Source organism: Struthio camelus, chromosome 4 (genome assembly GCF_040807025.1).
Source record: "Struthio camelus isolate bStrCam1 chromosome 4, bStrCam1.hap1, whole genome shotgun sequence".
NCBI classification, from domain to species: domain Eukaryota; kingdom Metazoa; phylum Chordata; class Aves; order Struthioniformes; family Struthionidae; genus Struthio; species Struthio camelus.
Genome location: NC_090945.1, coordinates 73,348,973 through 73,370,242, shown reverse-complemented (window position 1 = coordinate 73,370,242; position 21,270 = coordinate 73,348,973). Strand labels below are relative to the sequence as shown.

The 21,270-nt window shown below is 39.9% G+C and overlaps 1 protein-coding gene across 4 annotated transcripts in view; it reads left to right on the top strand.

Moving 5' to 3' along the window:
* EVC2 (EvC ciliary complex subunit 2) overlaps positions 1–21,270 on the top strand; it is an 81,026-nt gene that overhangs the window by 29,649 nt on the left and 30,107 nt on the right. For all 4 annotated transcript variants that reach the window (XM_068943400.1, XM_068943398.1, XM_068943397.1 and 1 more), the window contains 3 exons: positions 9,422–9,746; positions 14,177–14,416; positions 16,358–16,533. In XM_068943400.1, the coding sequence (XP_068799501.1) occupies positions 9,422–9,746; positions 14,177–14,416; positions 16,358–16,533 (741 nt within the window). The remainder of the gene's footprint in view (positions 1–9,421; positions 9,747–14,176; positions 14,417–16,357; positions 16,534–21,270) is intronic.

Here is a 21,270-nt window from a genome sequence, read left to right as displayed (position 1 = left end):
GCTAAATTGCCCTAAGCGCCCTCTTTTACTCAGTGATGAAAAAGGATATGGTTCCCTTCTAGGATGTGATTCTTCTCATCCTAAGGCAGACGTCAAAAAAAAAAAAGTCGTATGGCAGCTGCATCCACTGACTCTGAAGTCTGGAGGCTGGACCGATTAGCTCGGCTGTCGGTGTCTGGCAGTAGGCGAGAGGAATCCAGCCTTGCAAGGTGATTGCCCAAAAAGGTGACAGCTTTAGCGTAACTCCTGTATTGGATAGACACAATATTCTTTCCGATTTCTTCAGTAGCCGTAATACAGACGTTGCCTTACCTCTCATTGGTACAGTTAGATGTACACGTGTTACATATGTAACGTTGTTATCACCCTTCCATGACATTTAGCTGGAGAAGCTCCCCTTCGCTTGATGTTGGTTCCTCATTCATTCTGCGACTTGGGGCGAAGCAGACCTTTAACTTCTGACCTCAGTTCTGTAGAGGTTTCATCTCAGTCCTGTGCTTGTAGTTTGTTAATGGGTAATTGCAGTCAATCTGAATGGATTCTGTACTTGGAAGGAATGCCATTGTTTTTGTAGTTGTGGTCGCAAAATCAGTTTTTCTATAGCTTTGCGTTTTGTTTCATTACATTTAATGTCACCCAGTAGAACAGATGGGTTTTCTGACACTTTGTACTTCAGTAGGTGGTTTTGTAGGCTGTAAGGAAGTGGGGAATGAGATCAGAGTTGTCTCACAGGAATGGCCAGTACACTGAGGATGAGAATTGGACTTGTGTTTTGAGCCCAGGGTTTTCATGTCATATGTATGCTGAATGTGATTTTCAGCATGGTAATCCTGTTTTTTATTATTTAGGGAGGGAAAAGTATGGGTTTTGTGTTAGAGAGCTTTTGATGTTTTAGCTATTTTCAACCAGCTACTAAAATGTTGCTTACATTATTATTCAACAAGCGTGTTTTAGTTTGATAATTCCTTCCACATGTTGGTACGGCTACACTCGCTTTCTCTACATGGTACACAAATAAGCCTGCCATCATGATTGATATGTTCTCCTTAAATTGCATTGTGATAGTAAACACAGTTGGAATCATTCTGGTGCTTTGTTCTGTTGTGCTGACAAATATGAGCAAATTATTCAGAAAATTAAGAATTTTTTGTCCTCTTTACAATATAAAGCTAGGTTAATAGTTAATGTCTTTTGTGAAGTGGCAGTGCCAGATTGTTTAGCAAATACATTAGGAGAATGTGATCAATATTTATGTACAGGGATGTCTGTGGAACGTAGACAGTTTACAATGTCAAGAGGATTGGCTAGAGAGCAAAAACATTTTTAAAATTTCATAAGGAAGCTTCCTAGTTACTTGTTTTATGAATTTAGCCTTAGTAAGTCGTATCCTTGATGCACATTATGCAGCAAAGTAATTTGGTTTTTATTCTCAGTAGGTTCCTTCCTGTGTATATTCCTGAATATTGGTCCATTGGCAATGAATGCTCATAAGAAGCTATATGATTTGGACTTGTGCACTAGAAAATCAAGTTCCACAATGTTGTAGGTCTCTTTACTGTGCTTCTGGAACAGAGCACAAAGATAGCTGAGCAGTTTGCTTTTGTGACTAATGTGATCAAGTCTGACCACTGTGGCATAGTCACAGAAGGCAGAGATATTTTAAAGGAACGTGATTTTTTTACAATGGCTTTCCACTGCTCCAGCTCTTCTTTTTCATCTTCATTTTGTACAACTATGCTTACTTGAGTTGGGCTAAGCTCTAGCTGAGTGTCTTGCTGAACTTGAGCCTGTTTGCTGATACACAATACATATAGCCGATTATTTTGGCAAATCATTAAGTAATAAGTATGCGTTGCAGTTAATTTTTTTTCTAATGATACAGGGCATTGAGGCCAATATGCTAGAGAACAAGATCAAACTGTTTCCAGAGAGCCTTGACCGGAAAGTCAAAAACAATTTACTACTATATTAGAAGTTCAGTTTTTCTTTCTAAATGTAAATTTCTCACTGTACATCTCAATTTAATTTGCCATGGAGCAAATGCTTTTTTTTTGTCATCCTGGATTCAAATGGAAAGTAAGAATAAAAGATCCCACTGTCGTAGCAGCTAGACCTGAATATTTCTACATAGAAAATGGTGACAGATTGTTGAATTGTTAGTACAACAAAATAGAGGTGTTACATTTCTTTTAATTTTATATTTATTTTATATTTATTTATATTTATTGTACTTTTTTAAATCTATAATAGAAATAGTAAATATTTTGGAGGGAGGACGTATTCATTGTTCTGTTTTTGTACAGTCTGATACTGTTCCAGGACTGGAATGCAGGAATACAAAAAAAAATAATAATCATATTGAGGTAACAGTGAATACACACAGAATGTACCTCAACCAGTACAGTGCAGGTCTGTGTTACAAATGCTGTTATAGATTTGACAAGTATATAACCTACACGTTTTTTCCCTCAGTGCAACCCAAGTGCTTAACAGGTAATAGGAAAGATTTCATGAGAGAGGGGAAGAGAAGAAAATGATTCATTTGAAATTAAAGGAAGCATATCTTTTGTCATATAAAAAATGGCACCTCTTTAATGTTGGCTTACCCTGAACCCCATGTTCAGAACTACATGAGTCATTTCTGCTCTCCTTCCAGAACAGTTTGTCTCATCCAAAAACAAACAACTCCTGAGAATAATACTTAAGTGAAACTTTATTCAGTACTATTTTGAAAGATTTATCAGTCTTCTCATATGCTTTCTGACATCTGAGTATTCATCCAGTCTGCGTAGATGAGTAGAATCTGACTCGATCACAGCAAAGTTGGAAGCTCTTCAGGCGTAATGCATAATGCCATAATACTTGTTTATAGTTCGTATCCAGGCTGATTTCTTTTAAAAGTCAGTGATAAAATGGGTAATGGTGACTGGAGGCAGGATGGGAGTCTTTTTCGCTCTCTTTGTGCATAGTAACGTTTGTTACCATGAAATACCGTTTTCTGACCTCTGCTGCAATTATACCTGTATTGTAGCTAGTTTTGTTTTTTTAATTGGATTCCTGAAGGTCACGAATTTATCACTTTTGATACTATCTTTCTGTAATCAAAATCAAGGTTCTCAGACCCTTAAATGCAGATTAATTTTGTAAATTAGATTAATTTAAGAATTGAAATACCTTTTATTTCTTTATAATACTGTAGAGAGTTAAAGGAATTTGATAATGAAACCACTAGCAAATCCTGCGTTTAGACTGTTGGCAGTGATTTGTGAATCATTTTTTCGGAAGGAGAGCCAATGATCTCTGAGCTCAGTTTATCATCTTTTTCTGTCGTTTGGAGGGCAGCAGGGGGCAGGGAGGTTGTATATTGTAGGAATCCTATTTGTAGTTTTGTCACCGTCTTGAATTATTTCCTTTTTCTGCAAAACTAAATTTACCTGTGACTCACCCATGTGAAAGCATCCTTAGATAATCATCTCATACCTTTTGTGGCCGTTTTATTTATTTACAGGATGTCCTGTATTCTCTGTAGACCCACATTTCAGCTGTGCTGAGTTTACACTTGCTCTGTAGCTGTGTCACAGACCTGATGGATGAACTCGTCCAGTTCAGAGCTGGCCGCGGGCCAGTCGAGCTCCTGGTGCAGCACAGGACCCCTGCAGCGTGCGCGGGCCGCGCCACGGCAGGCAGCGGCAAAGCCTGGGAGAGGCAACACGCTCAGCTCCTATTCCCAACCCCGCGCTGTTGGGATATAGGCACGGGCCATTCAGACCTCCCGTTCGTTACTTCTGCTTCAGCACAGGTTTGGGCTTCCTGCAAAGATTTGAGCCTCATAGTGCTGCATTCTGCATAAATCCCTGCCGCAAAGTATTTGCGCTCCCTTTTGGGGCTTGACCCACCGGGAAAGTGCGAGAAGCAGAGGAAGGACAGAGAGAGAGGTTGAAGGTAGCAAGTTAGGTCACCGCAAACTAAGGGTCCACGTTTACAGTTGGAGCAGCAATTACATATTCACAGAAACATGTGAAATAGTGTCAGTATGTGATTAACGTTTGTTGTCGTGCAATTTCCTGTAACATTCAGAGTACAAGAGGGTCATCGGGAGAGGTTGACTTTTGTTCTCTTTCCTTTGTTTCTAATCTTAAACTGAGATTCAGTAAAATAACAGCAGCGCCGTATTTTATAGTCTGACACTTTGAAATCTCCAGGACAGCATTTTTTTAAATAAAAATATTCACTTATTTAAAAAGAAAAAACACCAACAAACATAGCCTGGCTTATTAATATTATATTACTGATCCCTCAGTAAATGTATGATTTAGGAAACAAATCACTTCTGCAGCTTAATACCGTTTATGGCCGTTGTACTTTACTTGGGCTTTCTTCATTTAAAAAAGTAAGCACTGGAAGATAATGGTTTCAAGATCTGGGTGTGCGAAACTCCCTTCTGACCTTCAAGGGATTCCTCTGTTGGTCTTCACCTCTCTCCAGCGTGACAAGGCAACACAGAGGATAAACCTTCTTTTTTGTCATCATTTTTCCTCCTCTGCTAAAGGCTAGCTTCCCCATTTGCATTCTGCCAGCGAATGCAGTACCACATCAGCATGCGGCTTCGCAGGGGCTGGTGCGGTGGCTGTAGCAGGTACTTGTCCTTACTTGCCCTGTGCGTGTTCGTGTCTCCACCAGGAGCGACTGCAGCCCACAAGCTGCTCTGCAGCAGTGCACCAAGTGACTGCTGCAAGGGGGCTTTGAGGCTAATGAAGATACAGAGCATCTGCACATGGCCTTTAATTGCACGCTCTTCAGGAGCACCACCTACCACTAGGGGAGGCTTTTACAGAAACTGCTGTCGTGGAGCTCCAGTCTCCTTTGGCTGCCGTTGTAATACACGGGTACTAAGTGGCTTCTCATTTGATGAGAAATGAGTCTTCTGAAAACAAGTTTTTTTCCTGTTTTGGTAATAAAATGCCACAGAAGGAGAGGTTTGCATGATGTTTCTCTCATGTTTTGACTTCAGAAAATTGTCACAATAATTTCTTATCATCATGAACTCTGAATTCATTTTGAAAATGTATCAGAAAGCTATTAGTTCATTTTACTTCTTAAGACTAATACATTCAGCAGCTGTTAATTCTCCTGCCCTAAAATTTCCTCTGTGGGCCTCTAATTTGAATAATGAGACTTAAAGATACAGTTATTTTGTAGTCAGTGGGAAGTTTCTGGGTTTTTTTTTTTCATTAACTGTGCTTGGTTTTTCCTGACACTAGTTGCTTTCCTGTATTCTTTCATTAGGTCTGTGGAAGACGTCAGGCGTTCAGGCGCTCTCTCTGCTTCTCTGTGTTTGACGTCTGGGATTCTCCCCTCCCAGTTCTTCTCTGACAGATCTTTAAACCCTCTTCCTCTCCAAGTGAGTTAAAAATCTTTACTCTTGCTGTTTGCCGCTTCATTTCCTACCTGTCTTTTCACCTTTCCTTTTTCCTCCCCTTCCTACCACCTACCTCTGCATTGTCCTCATTCTTTGTCTGCATGCTTTGCCCAAAAGAAACATTGATCTTTTTCATCAACAGATTGCCATCTGCTAACCGTACTTTGTTGTCTTTCATGTTTCCATTACGGTGAGTATGCTCAGGAAGAGATGTGAGACCTTTTAAACGTGAATTGCTGTAATAGGAGGAGTGCAGAGCGTGTAGAGCAACTTATTAAATCTGCCTGGGTTTGAAGATGCACAGAGTGTCAAATTACATTTTTTTTTCCCCAGGTGTCACAAAACCCTGCATATTTAATCTAGATAACTGTAAGCATTGTTCTTCTGAGGACCTTGAATCTGAAAGTATTTGTTATGTTATATATAGAGGCTCTCCGATTTGTGCTGACATAGTGCCTGTTGGTGTCTATGACTCAAAGACTGTATCCAGGAAGTCGGTTAAGGATGTTCCTGAGACTGTCCTCAGCACTAGACACGCTTGGGGGTGAGAACTTGAAGCAGGTTTTCTGGTGCATGTGGTGACTTCAATTCACTCCTGCAAGCTGCTGTGTGTAGGGAGCAGACCAGAAGTAGAGCACATCATCTGTAGGGTAGATTTTAAGTTCTTATAGGCACAGCCTTTCTTCAGCTGCTCCTGAAGAAAGGTTATGGCTTCTGTATTCCAGGATGTGACCTGGAAGCGTTGTGGCTTGTAATTATTTTTTTCTCTGCACTATTACTGTTGGGTCAGTAGAAAGTTCACACGCTTCCTCTGCTTTATCACCTTCTTCATAGATTTCCTGGCAGGCAAATAGAGGGTGAGAGTTTCAGATTAAATACACCTGAGATCCTAACAGCCTCATCACTTGCTTGCTGCTAGGTGTATGTCAGGTGAACTATGCCTATTGCTCCTCCTGCATTTGGTATCATAGCCTTGAGGAAGGGAGATATTTGGGTTCCTCAGCTGTCTTTGCAGGCAAGAAAGGCATGGAAATCTTATTCAAAATGGAATTGGATCAATTGGATCCAGTCCATAGGGATTTGCAGTAAATGGAAAGAAGTGCCCTGGAAGACCTAGGGAAAGATAACCATAATGTTGTGTGGTGGTTTTTTTTTGTTTTTTTTTTTTCATTCTTGGGGTCAGTGCTGAAAAAGCAAGACTGTAAAAGTAACTAGAAAGTAGTTGGGAAAGGCATGAGTTAATTTTTATTCAAATCATGGTGGAAAAAATCCAGCATTTATAATAGGTATTCAATGCCATGTGTTATGAGCTATGTATCAACGTGATGGAGTTGTAAAGCGTTGTCTTCTAGCGAGAGAGTTGAGGAATTCAATCTTCTGTACTTCAGCAAGAAAGGGTTACTAGGTGGTGAGATGGCCATATATCAGTGCATGTATGAACAACAGAAAAGTAATGACCAAGGAACTCATTAGCCCAGCAGACAAAGAGAGCTGGAAGTTGGAACTAGCCCAGTTCAAGCTGAGGTAAGGTGACCATTTTTAAGTCTGAGAGGAATTAGTAACTGGAACAATTAACTGAGTGTTGTTTAGCTTCTCCATTATGGGATATTTGAAAATCAAGATGAGATGTTTCTTACAAAAGATAGATATGCTTCAGTTAAAACAGAGCTACTGGACTTAAAGCAGGAATTAAAACAGAGAAGTAAATCCAGTAGCTAGTGTTTTACAGGATAGTAACAATGAACAGATGAATCAGTGAAGGGAAGCTTCCCACAACCGCCTGACAATCATTAGGGTAGTGTTGCTTTGTATTTCAGTGCATTTGCACAAAACTGATCCCCTCATCTTTTAAAGTGTCATCAGTAAACACCTTACTCCTATCTGGCTGTATCAGCAGGAAGTCCTAAGATTTCTGCAAACAGAAAGGACTAAGATAGAGAATATGCAACTGTGCTGCCAATGTGGAGTGCTTCCCATGGGAGCAGAGCGAGCAGGACTGTCCCCGGGCAGAGGGCGCAGGTCAGCGCAGTGGGGACCTTAAGAGTGGGCCACGTGGGTGTTGCTCTGCTGGTCCTCCACTGGCAGCCAAGGTCGCCGTGAACGTGCAGGTTCCCTCTTGCATCTGTGCACGCAGCGCAGCTAAGCTGGATTGCTGTATTATCTTGGGAACGTTATAGAAAGTACAAGCTTGTAAAGGTTCTTTGTATTACTAAGAATGTTTCAGGCTCAGAATGGGATTACATAGAGTTTCAAGGGGCTCTGGCCTCCTACAACAGTGGTTCCTCCTCCAGTGTGGGGAAGGAGGGAATTTTGCAGCTGTCTCCCTCCCTCCCTCCCTCACCAGAATTTTGAAGGGAGCTTTAAGCTGAGGAGTTTGAGTTCAGCTCCAGTCAGCACTGTCCCAGGAGATGCGTGGGGCAAAGGTGCCTTCTGGGTGGCTTTTAGGAAGAACTAGAAACTTGTGAATGAGCAGGCACAGAGGCCCGAGTGCTGGATATCATGCCAGGTAATTGCTTCAAGTGTTGCACGCCGCGCGTATGGCCAAGCCCGTTCCTGGGGGAGCGGTGCATGGACGGCGTGGACCGGAGCCCCTCGGCCCCCAGCCAGCCCTGGTTGGATCACCAGGGCACGTGCTGTCTGACTGGGCATTGCCAGTGCGCTTCTGGGGTTTTGATAGACGGCTGCAAAAATGTGTCTCTGCTTCTTTATGACTGCCTAACATACCTTGAACTAGTACCTCCTGTATATTTTGGGAATATTAAGAGTTATGGTAAAGAAATAACTTAATCTCAGATCATTGATTTTTAAATGGCAAAATACCTCTCCTGTGTTTAACAGAGGGGCAGTGATAATAATATCGCTGGGTTTTTTTGTTTAGTTAAACTTTATTTAGTTTTATAAAGAAAAGAAGAGCTGCTTGACAAAAAGGTGAATTGTTGGTGGTTTTGTACACTCTGATATATAACATTCTGAATATAGTATTCTTCTAACATGTTGCAAATCTTCCCAGCATTGTAGCATCTTGCTACAGCATTTGAAATTTATTCCAAGATTTGCCTGCTGAACAAATCAAACCAATAATTTAGCTTAACTAAAAAAAAAAAAAAGAATTTAAGCTGAGTTTAAGATGTTGATGGTGTGTATCGTAGGTCACAAAGAAATTATTGTATACTTCATCTGTACAGAGAAGCAGATAGTATTATGTGTTCAGGTATATTGGCATGCAGGGGCAAATAATATCTAATTCCCCAATCCTGAATTGAGTGCGGAATTAGCAAAACTACAGAATTTACAATAGATACGTACTGTATGAAATGAGAATAATTCTCCTTGCAATTTAATTAGCTCTAGTGATAAATGAGAATCTCCTCATATGCGACGTGACATTTACTGCATTTCATAACAAGTCTTGTATTTCTGTCTGGTTTTAATCACTTTTCTCGAACTCTGTTAACTTTTATGGGAGTAAAGATACAACTATTTTAATTTGTGTGTATCAGCAAATAATTAAACAGTCTATCCCCTTCCTTACAGAGAAGGGAGTATATCACAGCAGAACACGAAGCAGTACTGCACTTGTATGGAGGGGTCAGTGAGTTTAGAACTGTTTTACAAAATCAGTGAAATTTACAGTCCATTCAGATATTCACCCCATGTGCAGTGTGCTTCTCACCGAGTTGTTCTTTGTAGGATGCTTATGTTTGCCTTTGAGCTGAGGGAAGTTTTGAGTTCTAAGAAAAAAAAAAAAGCTTTTCCTTTTTCTGACTGAAATGGAAATATAAGAATAGTGGTGTTTCATTGAAGTAACTGTAGTAGAAGTTGGCACACTCTGCTTTTTTAAAGAGTTCTTATTTTTGTAATTAGTGAGCTCATACGCGGTGATATTCCTGTGCTCCTCTGCCATTCAGTTTCACAATATTGAATGAATCTATATGTCCTTGGTTTGTGGTAGAAGTTTCCAGTAGTCTGAGACTTCAGACAGTCCCGATTGCCTCTCCACAGCTTGGAAGTCACCAGCCTGACTCGGGCAGACGCTGATTTGGAGGCATATCGAATGCAGATGTGCAAAGAAGTGATTGCTATGATGATGAAGAACATGGTTTTCAGTCACAGCCTCTTTCCTCATGTGGAGAAGAGGATGAGTTCAATTTTTAAAAAGCAGTTTCTTGCCATGGAGAAAGAGATTCAGGAAGAGTATGAAAGAAAGATGGTGGCTTTAACAGCTGAATGTAATTTGGAAACTAGGAAGAAAATGGAGGCTCAGCACCAAAAAGAAAGAGCTGCAAACGAGGAGGCTGAAGAATTAATGAAGAAAGTGAACGAAAAGGTAAATCTGGTATGAAATCAACATACTGTGCGTGATATGTGGTTTTTGTGTTGTTGGTTTTCTTGTAGACTGTGACGGCTGAATTATCCTCTTAAAAAACTAAAGAGAAAAGCTGTACAGTACTAAATGTGATTGCAAGCTCAGAGGTGATAATTTGTCATTAGCAGGAAACTCTGTATTTTATTTTACCAGGACAATGAAACTTTCTGAAGAGGATTTATGACACCTGAAAGCAAAAGGTCATCCTTACCCTGATTTCTTTTTTATAGTCACACCACTGTGAAATGAGAACTATTGTTATTTATTATTTTATACTGCCGCGGTCCCTTGGATCTCCAGGCTGAGCCAGTGTAAAGTTTTTTGCGTGCTCAGAGCAGAGCAACGCTCTCTTCATCAGAAGTCTTTCAATCTAATTAAAAAGGCTGCAATATATATTTTTTATTTTGAGGAAAATGAGTCTATAAGCTCAAACAAGGGCTGATTTCTCCCCAAATGAATGAAGACAAGCAGAACGATCTAGTAGATTCTAGGCAGAGCAGGGGGTGGACTGCTGCTGGAAATATCCTCTGGATAATAGTTAGATAAATTAACTAAAGGCAGACTATAGTTCTGTATATGCTTGGCATCTCATTTTAAGTGAAAGTTTAGTGCTTACATGTATCGCTTTCATTCAAAGATCTCTCTCTGAATGGTTAAGCATCACTGCCCAGGATTTCCTAGGTGGTCACTAGCTGGAAGTGGAGTCTGGGTCATCTCACTGCCAGTCCAGCTTTCTCTCTACAAAATCATGCTCCATTTGCCCATGTCATTTTTCAAGTGTGATGAAATGTTATGATAAAACAGATTGATTTTTTTTCATGTTATTTCATCTGTCTGGAAACAGTTCTGTTAGATTTTTGCATATTTCACCTCTGTAAAGTTAAAATGTAAAAGTCCTCAAAGTAATGTTTCATGCTTGTATAATTTGATAACTCAGATCAAGAGGATGGCTTGATGGAAATAAGTAGCGCAGTTCATTATTTACCAGCGGGGCTTTCCTTCTGGAACAGAAACAGATACATGGGTATTGAATGTGACACTGCCGAGGTTCCAGCTGTCCATTTCATTTGGGTTGTATAGACAAAATAATTCATTGCAGGAATACGTTCCCTTAGCCCAGCATGTTTGTGTATGCTCTTTTGTGGACATTATTGAAGCTTTTGGCCTTCTATTAAAAACAAAAAACAAAACAAACAAGCAACCCCACCCCACCCCCCCCGGCCAAAACATGATATCCTACTGTTTGTATACAATATACCTGTAGTTGTTTAGGACTTTATGACAATTCATAATGACAGTTGTGAGAAAATAATTATTTTGCTAAGGGTGTGTCCCATGAAAGATGGTAGAGTGTGTTGAGGCTGTCTGGAAGAACGGATTTATCACTCTTTTGGGGAGAAAGTTGAGAGGACAAGGCTATGTGAGCCAGCTGAACTTCTTTGAGGTTTCCAGATGAATTTTAAGTTGTGCCACCAGGCAACATTCGAATATCCTTTGGTTATGAACATCCTGACCTAGGAGTGCTAGAAGATCAAAGGTGACAGGGAGGGAGTGAGATTTCTGGGCACTTTTTTAAGGAGGTGAATTATGCTGTGCAGAAGTCTTTCTCCTTCCATTGGTTATAGAAGGAGCCTAGATAGCTGTTAAACTAGAAGCTTAATATTTGAATAGATACGGTTGAGATAAGTCCTACCCTTGCAGAGAGAGGGGCTTGGCTGAAGCTGGCTGTTTGCTCCAGGTCTCAGCGCAGCACTTCTGTTTTCTTACAAAGCGCGTTGGTACTTTTTCTGGTTTGTTTTAGAAATTCTAAATGATAGGAGCCAATGAAAGGATTAATGCCAGCTCAGTTCTTGTCCTACTCCATTTATCATCTACTTCTGTCCTGTTATTCACGTTCCTGTCCCCAAAAATCCTGATAGTAATTAGGCTTTGTGAAAGAATGCAGCAAAAATCACTGGCATCTACAAAAAATGTTTTTTGTACTTCCCTGGAACCTGGGCGAAAAGGGCACGGTAGAGAAGTGACTTGCAGTACCCCAGAGCAGGGATGTGTGGGTGAAAGGAGAAACAGCCAATGTGGCAAGGTAGGCTGGCGTTAAGAAAGGTAAGGTAAGGTAGATGGTGTAATTCCTCCACCTGTCCTACTCTTTAATTGTGTCTGAGAGTAAAACTCGGGGAAGTAATTTTCAGAAATGTTCACTATTGGCCAAATCTTGATAGGAGAAGAATTAATTCCAGTTTAGTGCTTCTGAAAAATCTCAGCTTACAATGTTTTTGATTCCCCTTCTGTCAGAGAAGAGCAGGGTGCATATTTTATTTCCGGTCTGTGTTGCTGGCTGAGGCATGTTGCCCCAAGCAAACACGAGTAATTTCTCAGTTGAACTCTGATGTGGGACCGGGGGCTGCCTTTGCTGAGAGCTATTGTTTTTTCCCTCTTTACAAGTCTGTGGTTTAATGTTTGCAGAAAAAGGAGAAGAAAAATTATTTACTTGAAGTTAAGGTTTTTGTTTTTTTTTTTTTTAAACCAAATTATAGCTGCTGTTAGAGATGTTTGTGAGTTGTTGTGTTGTGAAAATTTCTCTTCCCTCACCCACTCCAGCTTAACAGAGGCTCTTAATACCCAAAACTGTTTTCTAACAACAGCTGGGGGGAATCCAGGCAGTCCTGAAAGCGACTGAAAGTCCTGACAGTGGCAAGTGTGTGTCTAGCATTTTTTTTTTTCCATCTGCCACTTGCATTTTGATTAAACTACCTTTTGGTAGTTTTTAAGGGCTCCTAAGCTGAATTGTGTGTATCTCTCCTCATAGGTCATTTTATACTCCTGTTGCTCTTCTCTGGACACATTTGTCAGTGTTATTCTTGAAGAGCAGTACAGAAAATTAAATAAATACTCAAATGCTTCACCACTGCCGCTCTGCCTCCTAGCCACATTATTTTTCAAAATGGATTTATTCAGTGCTAATAAAGTTGGTTTTGGTGTGGTATGATCAAACAGCACACTTACAAGTCAGTCTCTGTAGTTAATAAAGATGAGCGACAAAATTACCAGTTTGTGATGGCAGAGAAGATCTTAAATGCAAAATTTACCATGCATATGAATGCATGGTAAACACACTGCTTCTCTTACAGAAGAGTAATAATGATGATCTAATTAAAGAAAGAAAAAAACCCTAGTGTTTATATTAATCCTATGTAGTCTCTTATGTTAGCGTAGGAGGAAGACAAGGGTATTGATGCGATTTTTATTTCATGTTGGTATTTGGTTGCCTCCGCCCTGGTGGCGTGCGGTGATGCTGCTGTACCAGGTGCGCAGAGCTCTCTTGGCCCTGTGTTCTCCCTTTGCTGGGACATGCCTGAGTGTTACAGCAGCACGGCACTCGCCTTCTCAGGTATTGCCGCCTTCTTCAAGGGGTTGAGTATATATTTAATTTCACAGGTGGTAAGTCCTTACACTGTCATCACTGTGGCTATTTGCTGTCCAGAAAATAATGCCAAAAACATAGACCATGTATTCTCTGCCTTTTTGATTAATTATGGGCTGCCTGCAAGGTGCCTCTGTGGGAATGAGGGGTGGTGCAGGCAGTTTTCAGCGCAGAGGACAAACTCCACAGACAAATAGTATGAAATTTAGAACAAGAGCAACCTAACTACTATGAGGTGGCTCTGCTGCCCTAAGAAGCCTTCTTTGCTCTGTGAGATGTTTTGTGTTTTGATTTTAAAATGAGTTTATGCCATCTGAGTTTAAAGCTATGAATATTTAAGTCTTGCTGGAGAGCTATGCGAAAGTATTTCTTGCAGAGAAGGTTTTAAATGAATTGCCATTTAATTCTGTTCCATTGTTGTGACTCTAAACTGATGCTCTTGGATTAATTTCTAGAAATCGATAGATAAAGTAGGTCACTGATATTAAGAACTTCTAAAGACTTGCAGTAGAATAGATTTTTCTAATTTATATCGTTTAAAAATTTATGCTTATTGTTATTTCATTACCCTGATTTATATAACTATGTTCAATATTAATAAGATCCCAGAACTGATGAAGCCTAAGAAACGTGTTTTGTATATAGCCAGTTTGTGTTGAATGTCGTGCAGTTTTGTACACTTTGTCTTAAAGAATGCTTCCTCAATTCTAAAAGCTTTCATTATGCCTTGGAAATGTTGTCTAGATTATAGATTGAATGTTGTACAACCCTCTTCATTATGAACAGATGAAAAACATGGAAAATATACATTGACTTAGCGTTAAGCATTTCAGCATTTCAGGTTCATTCAAACCTGAAATGAGTAATCGGAGTATGCATAGAATATATATAAGCTAGAAACATTGGTAGTTTAAAATATGTTGAATACTGAGTCTCACTTCAGATTTGTTAATTTCTCTCATCTCTGCAGCCTGCTGTAGAATACAGAAGTCTTCTGGATAGACTTCACGGCCTGGAGCAGGACCATTTGAAGAGGTTTCTTCTGGTAAAGCAGGAGGAATATTTTGCAAAGGCTTATAGACAGCTGGCTATTTCCAGGAGAAAGGAGCTGCATAACATCTTTTTTACACAGATAGCAAATGCCATTTTCAAGGGAGAACTGAAGTTAGAAGCAGCTAAAATACTAGTGCAAGATTACTCTAAAATACAGGTAATAGGATAATAATGCCGTTCCTAACCTAATGACAGAGTACAAACCCACAGTAACTTTTGGAAAGTGTTTCAGGAAATGTCTGCACTCATAGGCCTCTAAAAAATATTGCCCTTATTTTATCACTTTTATAACTAATGTTCATAGGAATAATTTAAAAGTATAACATCATCCTTATGCACATTTAGACGTCTAAACAGCTATGCGTTAATGCACCTGCACAACTGTCTTCTACAATGACAAGAGTTAGATGTTTTTGCCACAGCATTGTATGTTTGATGCTGCCTTCTTGGGTAATATTTACAAAGCACCCGAGTGCTAAAAGCTTGTCTTTACTGCTCAAGGAAGACAAGAATAAGAGCTCACTTGTGTCATGCAGCAGAAATAAGTCTAAAACAATGTCTACACCATGCACTGGAAGACTGTGACTTAGAAATCTCCAATTTTGACATGAATATTTTGGTATGCCTGTACACCTTGGGGGCTAGCCGAGCTCCTGAAAGCTCTGTTGGTGCAGCTCTGCCCTGGAGCTTGCCCCTGCAGCGTGCTCAAACAGCACATCTGTGCTCATGCAGCAAACTTCTGGTTCCAGATCTGCCCTGACTGGTATTAATGGGGACCTCAGCATGCTATGGAAATGCCCAAGTGCCATTTTCAAAAATAATTTAGGCCGTATAAAGGGACTGCAGCGACATACAGATGTTTTCAAAACATGCTAGGTATCAGCTGCTTTTCCACGCTTCCTAAGATGTACTGCGTCCCGCAATCCAAATCTGTAGATTATTGAAATGGTAATACCTCCAAAGTGCTATCGCTTTGTATTTTAAGGGACTGAATATCTCCAGCTTACATGGTAGGGAGTGCTGTATGGTCAGGACTTCAATTTTGGTTTTAGTTACATTTTAACCTTTTGCAGCACAGTAGTTTGTGTTGTTTCCTAGAAGGGATTTTTATTCTGTGTGTGTTGAAAGTCAGTGTTCTGGATTTCAAAAATTTTGAGGATTGTTATTCTGGCTGCCTCTTGAAGAAAAGCATGTGATTGTTGCTCTTCGTTATGTTGTTGTCATATGTCAAAAGGGTAACAAGTTGAAGTCCTGGAGGTTACAAAGCAGCGTCTGGAAAGTAGGTGTCAAAACTTGCTATTTCCTTTGCGAGGCCCCACTTCTAAAGCAAGATTCACTGTCAGATCTTACTACTGAAGAGTCCCATGTGGACCACTAACAGATGTAGGTGCGGCATACGCTTGTGCAAAAAACGGCTGAGCGCACAGGGGAAAGATGGGGCGTGTGTGAAAGAAGTGTTGAGGCTATTTTGGCTGCTTAGACATGGGTCACCTAAGTAGAAGACCGGCTTGGTCACCTACCTCCATCAGGCGCTCTGCTGCTGACCCTCCTGAGCCCATCTCTTATCAGATCAACCTCTTAGGTATCTCAACCCTTCCCATTGCCCACTCTTGCCCTGTGTTTGAGGGGATCCTTTCTTTGCCTACCTGCTTTCTTATGTGTATGTTATCCCCACGCGCTCAGTAGGAGAATGCCTGACTTGACGCTAAAAAATTACACCTTTCAGTAGATCACCTGGGGGTCAGGCTCAGCCCAGCATTTCCTAAATTCCCTTAAAATCCTGCCAGCAGAGCCTGAGATTGTGTATGTTAACACATAGGCGCTCTGATTATTTAGGAGAGTACGTGTGACGATGAGGCCTAAGTACTCATGCCAAGAGCTGGAAATATTCTTTACTTTGTTTTATTGAAACAACAGTACTAATTTGACATGATAATTAGATTTAAGTTAATATAAACTCATAGTTTTTCATATGTAAGAGCTATTTAATTTTGCCCTATTAATATACAAATCTGATCTGACCGCTACTCACAAGCGATAGTTGAATTTAACAGTACATCTAAGTACATTAGATATGTTTGTTCTTCCTTTCCTGTAGGGAGACATTGAAGAGCTAATGGATTTTTTGCAAGCCAGCAAGAAATATCATCTGAACAGAAGATTTGCTTTCAGGGAGTATCTTATAAATAAGATACAGTTATGTGATTCTCGAGCCTCTGCTATTGTAAATGCAGCAGCAAGCCAGATACCAAGTCTCATTAGTAAGATGGAAAGGCAAGTATCTCGACTATTTCTGGCAGTTGTATTGCTATGTTATCTGAATGACAGTAGAGTAGTCTTCGAAAGTCTTTTTGTCTATGTTACTCAGCAGGAATAGCGCATAAAATATATTTGTTATTTTATGTATTAATTCTAATAGAATATTTTGTAACGATGGATGTGTTACTTAGTATCTCAGCAGATGTTTTGTGTCTGTGCCCACTTTGTACAGTGCCTAGGTGAATTGCTGGGAACATGTATACATATCTGCTATTAATTCTGACTTCAGTGGGAACCTGGCCCTTCTAAGAGTCTAGGTGTCTTTGTACATCTATTCCTCATGTAAATAGTCCTCAGTCACATGAAGTCTTGCAAAGTCAGTGGGAATACAGTGAAGGTCATTCATCAGGGTTCTTCACGCATGAATGTCTGGATTTAGCAGGCAAGACTATTTTGTTTCACTTGTAATTGAACATGTTTGTGAGGAGCTGGATGTACAGTTTCAGGTTGGAATGCAAAACATTTTCTGAAGAAACTTTATGTATGCAGTTGACTTAAGTTTATAAATAACGTGACTGGAGAGGATCTTGACTAGCAGGGAAGCCACCTGTTGCGGGGAATATTTAAAAGCAAAAGTTGGATGAAGTAAAAAGCAAACCTGGAAATGGACTGTTGTTACACACTCACTTAACTTATTTGGGAAATCTTGCAGGATCCAGGCTGATTTAGATACTCCATAGGAGGATGCTTGCAGAAATGCTCGTAGACAGGGTGGAGAGAGAGGTGGTGACTTACTGGTGATTTAGGTGGCAAAGATTTTGTCTGTTGTATCTCTTGACATGATAAACTAACTTACCTGATTTGTGTAACCTTTCCCTGCTCTTCTTGACTATCCTATTTGCCTCCTCCTTACTGGAATCATCCCCTAACTTTAGTCTGAAGATCACAGACAGGGTCTTCCAGCACGCCTGCTCTGCCTTGTATAGGTTGCTAAAGTCTGTAGCAGTGTGACTCAAAACAAAAATGAATCTTTTGGCACAGGAGATATAATGCAATTTAAACAACCTTCACCAAGAGTTCCCTTCCATCAGTTCATGCCTCTTTGGAATCAGATTATAAGAAATATTCTCAGGTGTTTTTGCAGGTGTTGTAGTTACGTAAAAATCCTTCATGAAGAACTCTCATCAGTATGGTCCCTTTGCATCCATTGCTGCAAATCATTGCAATGAACAACTGAGGCTTTTCAAGCTGGAAAAATAGCTTGAGTTTGTTGTTTAGTGACTGTCATTGCATTTAGCAGTCGAGCAACACATCAACCACAAGACAGAGAGAAAACTTCAAGTATTAGAAATTCAAGACCTTGTGCATCTCATCCCAAGAAGTATATTATAGTGAGATAGTTGCTCATACCAAAAAAAAATCCCCACACAAAACAACAGAGAAACCCCTGCAAGCATCATTACCAATACCAAAAAGTAAATCTTACAGCACTCCCCTCTCAAACTTTTCTAAGTATGCAGTGGCTATAGTATTCAGTGGACAAAGGAAAAGCATCCGTAGCTGGAGGCTGAGTTAGTGCAAGAGAAGTTGCATCTGCCTTTCTAGAAGTAGACCTAGTTCTCACATCCAAAGCCACAAAGAAATGTAAAGGCAGATTTAGTAGGGAGTAAAACTAAGGGAAACCACCCCCTCTTTGCCTTTCCCAGCTGCTGCAGCACAGTGCGGAGCATACTCTAAACTGCACGATGGCAAAGTACCCTTCCCTCTTTCTCACCCACAGTCATATCGTGGTTGCATCCAAAGGAATTTTCCTCTGCCTGGAAAACTGGGTATTTTTGTATGCTTTACGTTTTTTGGGGAGGCAGGAAAGTTGATGGACCCCCTTGTGTATACAATGAGCAGTGATAGAATAAGATCTGCTACAGGTCAAGGTAATTTCAAAATGTAGTTAATTGTTTTCGTATGTGGAATTTCCTTGTAACTTTCCACACCTTCTGGGGCTTGTATTTCATTCAGGGAAATTTTTGCCGAACTGTTACGTTATTGTTCATTCTTTAGATATTGAGGTTATAAAACTCTGGAATGTACTCTTTCAGATTATTCACTAGTCTTTCTGCTGCAGGCAAACTGAAATATCCTAGTTTAAACCTAGACGAAGTTATAACCTTTAATAGGTGGAGCTGAATTTCAATTTTTTATTATAAAGTGATTTAGGGAATATTTACAGATTGGAGCCTTAAAATTTGAGCAGCAAGAGAAGTCTGGTCCTATTCTATCCATAATCTTTTGATTTTTTTCAATTTAGCATTGAATCCGCTCATGTAAATATAGATACAGACCTTTATCAAAAATAGAAACAATAGATTAAGAATGTATGATAATGAGAAAAAGTGTGGATTAGATATACCACAGATAAAAGGAGTCAGGAGCACATAACACAGCACATGTATGATGAAGGCAGAGGACTTTCAGACAATTTCAAATTAATATGGAAGAGATTCTGTGTTGTCAGATATAAGGAACTTCTGGGTTATGAAAAGCAAAATCCAGCCAAAACAATTCTTGGTTGGTAGTGAGTATTTTAAATGAGATAGAGCAGCCAGAGATTTCAAGCTGAGCTTTCTGAAGATAGCATTTAAATAAAAGGTCCCATTTGTCAGAGCTGGCGGTGGGTATTCAGTGCCTTTTGGAAATCAAATCCACAGTCCGTAGTGCCAAAATGCAGGAAAACAAATTTGAAAATATAACCCATAATGATAGTTTTCTAGGTGTCTATAGCAAGGCTGTTTATCTTTTCCCTTGAAGAAAAGCATGGTGAATAAATGGACAGAAAGACAGTACTTCAGGCAATGTTTATCCAAGTGTTGGTCTGGTAATGGTGATGAGCCCTGGGTACCTGCAGAAGCGGTGGCATTCTGGAGCTAGGGCAGCCTTGCGTCATTCTGCTGCCAGTACCTGCTCTTTCACACCAGTTTCCTTCCTGCTTTGACTTCTTAAAAAAACTTAATGAATTAGCAGAACTACATTAGATGTAAAGAACTCACTATCCTTTATAAATTGCTTCTGAAATTTCAATTTTTATAAGATGCCAAATATTTCTTTAGAACTATGTTTTTAAAATAGTCAATTGATCATCTTTGACAAAAAAAAATCAAAGCAAAGCATCTTTTATTGGTCTCTAACTTAGTATTCTTTTGAATATTCTCCACTTATATGGACCTTTTTATAACCAAAGTAGTTTTCTGAGCAGTCCTGATGGACCTTTCAGGGAGTAGGTATTGTAAAGCTAATGCCTCCAGTGGTACTGCATCGGTATAATGTTTTCTAGTAATTTCTGAAATCCCTGAAGTGCTACTGATGTGCAGTAACGTGGGCAACATCTTGCAGATTATCTCTATATAGTCCTTCCTACAATTCAGCCTCCCCACCATTCTGCTTTGTTTCTGTCTTTCATTTCTTGCTTTGCTGTGGTCCAGCCCTCCTCTTCCTGAACCACTTCACACTCTCATTTTAAATCCCTTAGACAGTTCTCCACTGCATCAAACACTTTGGCTTACTTGCAGTGCCTTTCCCTGCCCGTTTTCTCCTAAACTGGTCAACTTTCGTTCCTTTCGGAGAAGTCAAGGTCTGCCTCCAAATGACCTAAAATACTAGCGGCTGTTGGCCACGTGTTTCACCTCTGTATCTTCCATGGTGTCCATGGCATTTGAGAGGATGTGGCTGCAGACATCCTTATTGTTACTTTAGTGTTCTCTTGCATTAAAATTCTCCTTGTTCAAAGATGTTAAAGATCTGCCTGCACATTTCTTTGGTGATTAGACATGTGATATGCTAAGACCACACAGTTTGTCATACAGTCTATACTGGCTCAGTGTTCTCCTCAGCTTTCCTTTTATTTTACATCTCAGTTCACAGTCCCTTGGGAACAGCATATCTTTTGGCTTTAATAGTGTAGTTATTTGTATACTGTATTTATATGAAGCCAGAAAGGTAGGTCTCTTGATGTGATTTAACCCTCTAGATATTAACATAATACTCCTACTATGTCACCGTGCAGACTCCCATAGATTTCTGTGGGGCTAGGGCTTCACCCATTATTTTTGTTATATGGCTTTTCTAAATATATAGATGGATCTTGTAGTACTGCATCACCCACAGTTTTAGCTGTGGGTGCGTTAGACGTCCAAATAAATCAACAATCTGAAACTAAAATAACGTGGACTTTTCTTTATCCTAGGAATAGGTTGGTATGCATCATCTTCCAGTCACTCATATATTGCATAGCTTTTCCTAAATCTTCTCATTTGCTGGATGGTTCCAGCACATCCATCTTTTTCTACTGCAGCCCTTTTTCACTGCTCTGGACAGGGATTTTAATTGGATGCAGCGTGCCTGGGTTTATTTTACTGAAAAAAGACAGGCTGAAGGTATTAAAAGTAATATGTCGGTTATTATTTTGCCTCACTTCCTTACCCTAATAAATTTACCGTTGATATGCTAATCTTTAGCCTTGAGATTGAACAAAAAGGAGGCCTAGACTTAAAGTTACCAAACGTGGAATGGAAACTTGATGTTGTTGAGTACGTTATTGTTTTTTTGGACATATCACTGAAATTTATCGTGGCTTGCTTTCATGGCAAAAAATACTTGGGCAGAAGGTCAGAGTGATGCTTGGTGGATTGCTCTCAAGGTGTCTTCCTACAGACAATTTAAAAAAATAGCATGGATAGACCTTGGATGAGCTCTGTTGAA